General features: G+C 45.4%; 1 protein-coding gene across 6 annotated transcripts in view; it reads right to left on the bottom strand.

Moving 5' to 3' along the window:
* The window catches only part of HEG1 (heart development protein with EGF like domains 1), a 104,972-nt gene that overhangs the window by 12,983 nt on the left and 81,302 nt on the right, over positions 1-10,687 (bottom strand). For all 6 annotated transcript variants that reach the window (XM_055084854.1, XM_055084849.1, XM_028492921.1 and 3 more), the window contains 2 exons: positions 9,466-9,508; positions 9,296-9,333 (listed from right to left, as the gene is read on the bottom strand). In XM_055084854.1, the coding sequence (XP_054940829.1) occupies positions 9,296-9,333; positions 9,466-9,508 (81 nt within the window). The remainder of the gene's footprint in view (positions 1-9,295; positions 9,334-9,465; positions 9,509-10,687) is intronic.

Raw genomic sequence — 10,687 nt, forward strand, 5'->3', positions numbered from 1 at the left:
CCATGGCTCACGGGCCCAGCCGCTCCGCGGCATGTGGGATCTTCCCGGACCGGGGCACGAACCCGTGTCCCCCGCATCGGCAGGCGGACTCTCAACCACTGCACCACCAGGGAAGCCCAATACAGATGCATTTTATCTTGTGTAAATTATGCCTCCAGTAAAGCTGCTTTTTAAAAAGTAATTGGAAAAAAAGATAAGATTTTCTTTGGTACTTCCCACCCTTGGTGGTTAATTGTTTTTTGAATTGATGTAAAATTTTTTTAATTTGGTTTTAGGTTCTTACTTGATAAAATAAAAAGAAGGCAACCCTAGGTTAGATTCCACAATTTTATAAGAAATATTACCCAGAGTCTGGGAATCACTGCATAACCCATGCTAGAAACTGGGTAGTCTCAACACATACACATTGAATTTAATTACCAGAAATTAGCAGTCATATAAGCAAGCACATATCATATATAATAAACAATATTAAAATTTTAATTGGTTTTATACCTATGTATTTCTGGAAAACACATTTTCAATAAAATCTATTAAATATTCAGATTGTTTTTTGCTGTGGAAATATGATTATAATTGTGCTCTCAGGTTGTAAGGTCCAGGATGAAAAAAAAAAAAAGAGCCAATGACCAGGTTTTCTATAGTAAATTAGGATGGAACCATACTCTCTAGGTATTCAGGTAAAGTCAAAGGATAATGCACAGAGCTGACAATGAGCAGACTGTGAGAGAAGAGCAAATACAAGTCATGCAACCATTTACCTGTCCTTTCTTGAAATAAATAGCACAGAAACCTGATTACTATGAAAAACCATCAGTATTAAGATATCCAGGAAACAAAGCCAAACCAAGGAATGAGTTAATTCTCTCCCTCACCTCCTGACACATCTACTCAAGCTTCATTTTTTTAAAAAGTGAGGACAAATCTCTTGAATTTGTCGACTTCCCTTTATGTCCACCAACACTACGCTAAGCCACCATCGACTGCTGACCAGACAACTGTAATCACCTCCTAACTCATGTGCCTGTGCTCAGTCTTGCCCACTCACTCCAAAAACCAAATCTGACCGTGCCATTTCCCTGCTTCAAAAAACCTACAGTAGCTCCCTTTGTTCCTAACCAGAGACCAAAGTCTAGTTCTTGCTTTATCCCTCCACACCAAGTTCATGTTTTCTCACTTCCGGCAAAACAAGCGAGCAGTCATTTTAGAAGTGACCCTTGCAAGTTGCTGCAGCTGTGGCAGGTTCCCCTTTGAAACAAGCACCTGTGTTGTGTCTAAAAAGAGACAAAGGCAGTGTAGACCAGTGCTTTCCAAACTATCTGTGGTCAAGGACCAGTTCTTCTTGGCCTGTGCTTTTGGATATTATTTTTAAATGAAGAAAATAAAGTCTCATTTGTTCCTCTTGTCTTTCCCCCCAGGCACCAACTATCATGAATTTCCTTCTCTCCTTTTTTTAAGGCATCTACTGCAGACCAATACTTCCATAAAATACAACAAAGCTATTTATTTTACAAAGGATCCCATGCTTGGGTGTCGCAGCCATGTCAGCGTAAACGATTCTAAGTGCTTACTCTCAGTTTCTGTATCATCTTGTTGCCATCCTGTCCCAGTTCACAGCTCCCTCACTTTGAGGGGTGCCGTGTTATGAGGTGGTTTGATATGATTTCAGGTCCCCTTGTTTGTGACAAGAATGAAATTGTTTTTAAGAATGAAGTTATTGGGGAATTCCCTGGTGGTCCAGTGGTTAGAACTAGGCACTTTCACTGCCAGGGCCAGGGTTCAATCCCTGGTTGGGGAACTAGGATCCCGCAAGCCACTGGGCATGGCCCCCCCCCAAAAAATGAATGAAGTTATTGTTTTGATATAAAAGTGAAAATGTATTTCAGGATGTCAGCATCCACATCTGTGGCTGCCGACAGCACTTACTAGTGCGGTTGGGGGCTTAATAAGAACCTATGAAGAAGCAACATGAACGAGGGGACATTTAGACTCTAAATACTCAGAGTTTGTGGGGACTCTTGTGAGTGTTCGGTCTGGACAAGGCTATCCTTTGCTGATCTAAATAGCTCTCTGAAGACCTTGGGGCACCAGCTCCTCCCATGGTAAAGGGGACTCTTCTACCGGTAGTGGTGGAAGCCGGGCAGTGCAGTGGCCTCACAAAGGTCATCTTGCCTTTCAACCCGAGTGTCTTGATTCCCTAGCAACATGCTCTGGAAACAAGGATTGTGGTTTTTGCACTGACAGTTGGAAATCTGCTGAACCGTCTCTCCTGAGAATCAACTTGTTGAAAGGTACACCTCAGTTAAGTTTGGACTTTATTCCTGTCATCTCCCCTTTCCTGGAACAACAGTGTGATAAATATGTGATTAGTTTGGACGGTTATTTCTTTATTGACTTATTAAGAGACATCCTGTATGCCACAGCCTTGTGAAATTATAATTCCCACAGTCAACCTGTGTTAAATAAAATGTTGGCAAAGACCACCTCTTGGTTTCTGAGCATAATTTGCCCCCTTTAAACAAAACACACTGATATAGACAAGTGCTTCTCAAACTTTTCCTGCACATCTGACTCACCCAGAGGACTTGTTAAAACTCAGATGCCTGGTCCCCACCCCAAGAGATTTGGTTCGGCAGGTCTGGGCTAGGGCAAGAAGTTGTATCTCCAGTAAGCTTCTGGGGGATGGAGACTGCCAACTGGAAGGCCAGACCTTGGGTGGCACTGGCTTAAATTATGTAGCAGAGGAAAGAATGCTGGACTGAAAGCCGAAGACCTCAGTGCACATGAGCACAGAGAAAGCGCCTGGGAGGGAACTCACAAAAATGTTCACAGACTTTAGCACTGCCTCGGGTAATAATGGACTGGTACCTTCTTCATGTTTTTCTCTATTTCCCAAATTTTATTCATGTGTTTATAAAAACACACAGATACAAACAACCTCCTCTAAATCTAGAAATTGTATGTGTATATATGTACATATATAATTTACTTTATACACATACATTTTTTAAAGAGTCATTTGTTGTTCTTTGGCAGCCATGTCACTGGAAACTTGTAATAAGCTTGTGGACAATATAACCCACAGATCTTTTTTCTCATACCTATGGTCAAGTCAGCTCATGAACTACAACTGATCTTTCACACTTGAGGACTGACTTTAGGTTTACTATGAGGCCACATGATGATGTACAGTGCATGGAACTGTAAATCAACCCCCATTGTAACGTTCACTAGTCCCGTAGGTTCCCTGAATGTTTGTCTATTAAGGTGAGAACGAAGGCCATGTGTGCTGTCTTAGGTTCGTCTGTCCTATCCTTCCTACTATGAAGAGATCCTGCAGAATGATGAACCTGGAATTCTTCACTTACTTTGTCTTGGACATTTGCTGACATTTCACAGTCTTTCCCAAGCAATGGCTCTATCTTTACGTTATTCTTCTTGTGGTTTGATCATAGGTTGATGTTGCTGTGATTGCTGTTGCCATTTTTCATTAAACCCATTCTGGGCCTTAGTCTTTCCCAGAGGCTATATTTGTCCTTGCTTATATGCTTATTTGGATGGAATCTACAGGACTGTCTGCTTAGTCAACCCCCTTGTGGGAACTGTCCACCCCCCTCCACATGCAGGGTACAGTGGGGTGGTCATGCTTATTATACATGTAACACCCATCCCCAGCCATACGGGTTTGGTCTGGGAGTAAGCACAAGATCCAAACTGGATCAATTAGTTCCTTCCCAGGAATCTCACTCTGGGAGAGAGACAGAACCTTCTATTTCAAAATGACTAAGCCAGTGACGCACACTCGAAGCTCTTTGCTGGGCCTATTTTCCATTGTGAGGCAGAAAGCCTGTGCACAGACCCACAGCACGAGTAGAGACAGGGATGAAGACGGATCCATGTTAACGTGTGCTCTGAAAAGAAGGCGCCAACCTCCTGTTGCTGTGACTCTCCACAACTCCCTGATTCTTGCCATTCCTGATGCTGGAATTCCACGACTTACCCCAGGAGCCTTCCAATAAACCATCTTTGTTGTTCAAGCCAGCTGGGTTTATTTACTCCAGAATAACCTTAGTCAACTGTGATACTGATTTATAAGAAATACGTATCTGTTCCAGGTCCTTGTTCCAAGCACAGCTCCTAAAACCCTGGGACTTTCCTAAGCCTGGAGAGCAAAGGTGTCTTTCGTTATGTTAATGAGGTGACTTTTGGAAAGCCCTTAGGAAACCCCTGGATGGAGGTTGGTTGCCAGGGAAACCAAACTCGTGATTAGCTGGTTAGAACTGTCGGTCCTACCCCCCTAACCTCCTGGGAGGGGAGAGGGGCTGAAGACTGACTTCAGTCACCAACCGCCAATGATTTAATCAACCGTGCCTGTGTCATGAAGCTGCCATGAAAAGCCAGAAGGATGGGGTTCAGAGAGCTCCAGGTTGGTGAACGCCGGGAGAGGAGGGGAAGGTGCCGCGCTGGGAGAGGGCATGGACGTTCCGGGCCCTTCCCCCAACCTGGCCCTGAGTATCTCTTCCATCCGGATGTTCCTGAGTTCTATCCTTTCATAATAAACTGGTAATCTACTAAAATGTTTCCCGCGTTCTGCGAGCCAGTACAGCAAATTAATGGAATGCAGGGAGGGGGTGTCACTGGAACCTCCATCTACAGCCGGTTGGTCAGGAGCACAGGTGACAACCTGGACGTGGGATTGGTGTCCGCTGGGAGACTGGGGTGGGGAAGTCTTGTGGACCAAGCCCTTCAGAATCGAGATAATTGGCTTAGTGATGTGGAAAAACACACGTCGGAATTGGTGTCAGAATCGTACCAACCTGTAGGCCTTCCTTTTAAACCCTTGAACTCATTACAGACCTTTCTAGGTGGCCACATTCGTTTTATTTTAAAATTCATTTACTTCTCTCCCTTTCCCCTCAGTGTGCTCATTAGTGATGTGTGGTTAGAATTCTGCCTTTTAAATCTTTCCACTCCTCTTGCATCACCTTTCCTTTAGAACCCTGTTCACAGCATTCTTTTTTTTTTTTTTTTTTTCCTCTGTACCTCTTGAAATTTGCCTTTCGCACATCTACAGGCTGTAGTGTGGCCATAACACTCAAGAGTAGGTACAGGGCAGCATTCCCCTCTCCCAAGGCTGCTTCCTTTCAGTTCTGACACAAAGTGAGTTGTTTGCTTTTAGCTGCATGAGACTTCCAGCTGACTTCTGGATAATTAATGATCTCTTCGTCCTCCTAAGCAGTTTGTTACGAGTGACTCTTGCCAACACATAGCATTTCCACTGGTTTGAGTTCTAAGCCCAATGTAACAACAAGGTGAAGACCATTAAAGGACACTTTCTACACCTGCCACCAGACTGTGGGGCGGGAAGACATGGCAGGAGGATCTTTAAGGTGAATGTCTGGTTTCACTGGAAGAGGATGAAGAGGCCCAGACACGGGGAAACAGACTCCACATCCCCGCTGGCTGTGTGAGTCTCCACTGGAGAGACGCAGGACATCCGAATGGAAAGGATGACCTATAGAAGGACGTGGTGCAGATAAGAAGGAGGGATGGATAAAAATGTCTGCGGCCAGAAAAAGGTAATCTAGGAAAATTATGTGTGTTCTACCATCACAGAGTGACAATAACCACAAACAGAAGAACGGCTTAGAGGATGGGACTGTAAAGAAAGATTTAAAATTGGTGATAAGAGGGGAGTGGTTAAGTAAATTATGATATATCCAGAGAGTAGAATTCCACAGAACTATCAAAAGTGGCCTTATAAAATTAGGTAAATGAAAACACTGCACAGTTGACTAGGTTTAAAGGCAGGTTACAAAACAGTTTATTCTGTGAGACCCAATTTCTGTTAAAAAGACACACACATACATACCTCTGGTATACTGCTTCCTAAACTTTGATATGTATACAAATCTGCATATTAACCAAATCTAGCGGTCTGGTTAAAATTCAGATTCTGATTCAGTAGGTCTGGAGTGGAGAGGCCTGAAATGCTGCATCTCTAACAAGGTCCTAGGTGCTGTGGTTTTTGCTGGTCCTATTGACCAGCGTGAGTAGCAAGGATATACACCAGGGTATTAAGAGTGATGTGTTCAATGGGTGATAAGGCTTTATTTTAGTTTTCTTCCCTTGTATCTATTTTCTAATTAATTTGGGTTAAAGAAGGAAAATTAATGGGCATGTGTTGTTTTTACGTTATGAAAAGACAAAATTCACTTACTTTAAAAAGAGAAAAAAGGTGAAGCAAACCACAAGGTCATGAGAGATATAATAAAACTGTGAGGAGGAGCCTCTATAAAATTCAAGCGAAGGAGGAAACGCACACCTAAAAAAGGCTGGAGGGGCAAAAAGGGGAAGTGAGGGACATTGCGACAAGTCTGTAAGAATTCTGGGGCCATCGGACGAGTGGCATCAGAGGACAGGACTGCTGGAATCTGCGGCACAAAGAGGCATATTTTACATGGCAAGAAAATTAAAACGAGCAGTGATAAGGCAGGTACAGCCCTGCACTGCCTGGTGTGGGCAGCCTTGCCAGGTGCACAGAGGGGTCCAGCTGGGCCCGCACCGCCTCAGCGACTCAGGGACTTGAGAGGAGAGCTTGTCCTGCCGGCTCCAGTTTGAAGGATATTCTCTATGAGGAGCGACGGGTGAAATCTGGGCACCACTAGAAAGCTAATAGGGACTTTTAGAAAGGCAGGTCAGAGGTTATGCCTGCAGCCAGAATGTATTAGAGCTGGGTGACTCCCGGGAATGTAGGCCTGAGGGAATCGCAGGGCCACGTGCGTGGCTGAACAGAGCTGGGCTCCCCGTCTCACCGGGCTTGGGCAGCAGAGTGTGTGTCCCCAGAAGTCTGCAGAGAGCAGTGTTTCTTTTCTATAAAAGATCCAGCCTGAGCCAGACCGCCAAGAAGGCACTTAACTGTCTTTGGTGGTGACAGCAGAAGGGACAGGGGTGGGTGGTGAGAGCTCTGCTATTTGGCACAAAACACTGAGTGACAAGCCACAGAATTCACACGGTGTTATCACCATAGGTGGGGATGAAATTCAGGTGCTCCGGATTCCTTAACCCACACCAGGGATGATCTGAGGCCGCAGAGAAAGGGGCCGTTGGCAGGTGCTATTTATTACCAGTGACTGTTAATTGCTTTGCAACACTGACACTAAGACTGATATCAAAGTCATAAAGTGGTATTCACACCCTCAGAGTTAAACAGAGTCACCCACAAGAGGTGGCCGGGAGCTAGCCCTCCAGGCTGGAGTCTGCCCTCTGCTGGACATCATCGTGATGACTCGGATAAAAGGGAGCAAAAAGAAGTCTCAGGAACAGAGAGAAATTCTGCTACTTCCAAGACCCCGACCCACATAACGCGGAGACACAGGAACTCACAGAACAGTCAGTGGATGTAGTGGTATATCCTTTCCACATATACAGTAGTTAATGATCTCTGAAAAGCAAATCACTCACTGCCACTTAGAACAACGCCCTGCAGCTCACTCCCCTTTCCTTCAACCCTTTCTAGGGCTTTTCCCTGTATCCATTTTCACTCTTCCATTTCCTGAGAAATAGGAAGCATTTTCTAGTAAAACCTATTTAGGGAGCTGTTTGACTACAAACAGGTAAGAAGTACTGGCTCATCCTATGAGAGGCCTGTCAGGGCCAACGGGCCCCGGGAGGACTGGCAGGTGGGCTCTCTCACCTCCTGCTCCCTACCCCGAGATGGTCACATCTCCACGCGCGTCACCTCGTCTCACTCACGCTCTTATTAAACCAAGTACACCTGTGATATTGTGCCATAATAAGAAATATCTAGGGCTTCCCTGGTGGCGCAGTGGTTGAGAGTCCGCCTGCCGATGCAGGGGACACGGGTTCGTGCCCCGGTCCGGGAGGATCCCACGTGCCGCGGAGCAACTAAGCCCGTGCACCACAACTACTAAGCCTGCGCTCTAGAGCCCGCGAGCCACAACTACTGAAGCCCGCACGCCTAGAGCCCGTGCTCCAAAACAAGAGAAGCCACCGCAATGAGGAGCCCGCGCACCGCAATGTAGAGTAGCCCCTGCTCGCCGCAACTAGAGAAAGCCCGTGCACAGCAACGAAGACCCAACACAGCCAAATAAATAAATTAATTTAAATAAATAAATAAAATCAATAATAAAAAAAAAGAAATATCTATCTAGTCTTCACCCCCCGCCCCATTTCTGGCATAAGAGCTTTTAAAACACTTGGAATTTCTGACTGATGGGGTGAGAGGAGCATCTCTTGTTAAATAAAGTCATGTCTACTTGTGGTCTAGTAAACTTAGAATATGGACTGTTGGCAGATTCTATGGAATGAGGGACAAAGCCGTCCTAAAATACTGAGTGTTACTATTGCTGCTACATCCTATATCCCAGAATTTCTTTCAATAATTTTGAGGGTGACTTTAATTTCTCAGGTCTCAGTATAAGAAAATGTCAGTGAAAGTAATCTGGAATGAATCCCAACCCCTTCTCTCAAAGAAGTGAATTAACTGTGAAACTCACCACGTGCACAGTCACCGCCACTCAACCCTCTTGTACCCGGGAGCACGGACGTCTGCTAGCAGCAGGGGACCCCCCAGTCTGCATCCAGCCCTGACCCCCGCCCCGACGATACTGGTCTAAACGGCCCCACGTTCTCCTCTGTCCTCTGTCCTCCTCACGGCAGCCCGACTTGATTTTCTTGATCAAACCGCTTTCCCGCTCTAAGACTCTTGCTAGTGCCACAGTGGCTACTGATTAAAACCTAAACTCTCAGACTCCATCGAAAGTCCCAACAGTTTGGTCCCCACATCCTCTGCCAACCTAATCCCCCATTCTCCGCCTTCCTCTCTTTCTGTCCTTAGCCACACCCACTTACACACTGTCCCTGAAAACCACGGGCCCAAGCTGCCCCAAGACCTTTGTTTAGGTTGTTCCCTCTGCCTGGATTCCTTCTCCCTCCATACCTGCCAGTCAAAGTCTTCCCAAACCTCCAATTCCATCCCCTCCAAGAAACCACCCAGGAGGCTCTTCTATTCTCCTTGGGTGTGGTCCCTCCCTCTCTGCCTCAAACCTCATGCCTAATGCACCGATTAACACTCCACAATCAGGCTATTTAGGAAAGTGTTTATCTCCCCTACAAACCTCCAGCCCCTGGAGAGCACTCTGCTTTCCTCCCAGCACAGGAGCTGGGAAGACAGCAGATGTGAACTGAGGACACGAGGAGGGGACAGACACCATGCGTGCCAACAGCCGTGCCAGCCCTGCCCACGCAGAACTCGGGACTTCTGCATACTTACGGTTTCCACAGTTGAGACCACCAAGGCCGAATGGGCAACTGCAAGTCAACAAAGAAAAAGAATAAGAATTAGTTTCAAATATCAAAAGAAATAACTGAGGCAATTTACCTAAGTAACTTCTAAATAAGGTTTGGAACAAATTCATCAGAATAAATGAACATGGAGCCTACCTCATGCAGGTTTCATTTTCAAGCCTATATCCATCTTCACAGGCTGAAAGAGAAAAGGAAAATCCAGGAACGTGTCTATTGACTTCCCTTGGTCCAAACTGACAATTAATAAAACCAGCCACCCTAAAGGCCACAACAAAATTCTAGATCCAGCAGGCTACAAACAGCTTCAGAATTACCTAAAACCTGGCCTAAATACCGTTGCCAGCTCAACTCAATTTTATCAAAAAAATTCTTAACCTCTTAGTGATTCTCAATTTCCCAGCTATAAAAAAGAGGATAATAATAATATCTGTTTTATAGTGTCTTGGAGGAGATTAAGTAAAATAAGGCATGCAAATACTTAGAGCAGCACCTAGCACATAGTAACTACTAACTGTTTGTAGCTGTAATTATTATCCAACATATGCAATTATTTTTGGAAGTTCTCCGTGGCCCCTGTGTAACATCCTTCCATAAACACAAAGACAAGTGCTTCACCTTCTTTAACGTAAGTCAAACCTTTAACCAGCTGTTGGCTCCATCAGCCCCCTTCCACGAGGAAGTGAGAGCTGTGACACCTTCAGAGCCATGGTCCTGGTGGGTGCCTCAGTTTCCATAAGAGAACGCTCACCCTGTGGTCTGTGTAGTGGATTCTAGACATACCTAGATGAGCCCTAATCAGCACATCACCCAAGACCACAGCTTTGAGCCCTCTGGCAGTGCAGCTCATGGACCACTGCTTCACTGAAGGCCTGTGGGCCAGCCATTCCCCTGGATCAGCAGTTCCTGAATTGATCTGATCACAGAACATTTTCAGCATTACAATAAGCTGACAGAACACCATGAGCTGTAATGCATGCTTGGATGAAAGTAGACAATAAAAAATCTCCTCTCGGACAAATTCACTGCTGCAAGGAATGATAGAAATTTGATTCATGATTAATGTATGCCATGCACTGCATACAAGAATCACAGGTAAGAAAAGGTACGTAGCGTAGAGCAGTGATCTCTGGACAGATAGCACACACGCTGATGGTGAGATGTGAGTGCCAGCAGCACACGTGGCTCAGAGGCTGCACGCCCTGCAGGCTGGGATGGGAGATCTCTCACAGGCCTCCTGCATCCTCCTTTAAGGATCAGTGCATAATAATATTAACTACGTAGATGTGCTTAACTTTTTTTTTTGCTTCTATTTTTTTTTTTTTTTTTTTGTGGTATGCGGGCCTCCCTCTGCCGCGGC

Source organism: Physeter macrocephalus, chromosome 1 (assembly GCF_002837175.3).
Source record: "Physeter macrocephalus isolate SW-GA chromosome 1, ASM283717v5, whole genome shotgun sequence".
Lineage (NCBI taxonomy): Eukaryota > Metazoa > Chordata > Mammalia > Artiodactyla > Physeteridae > Physeter > Physeter macrocephalus.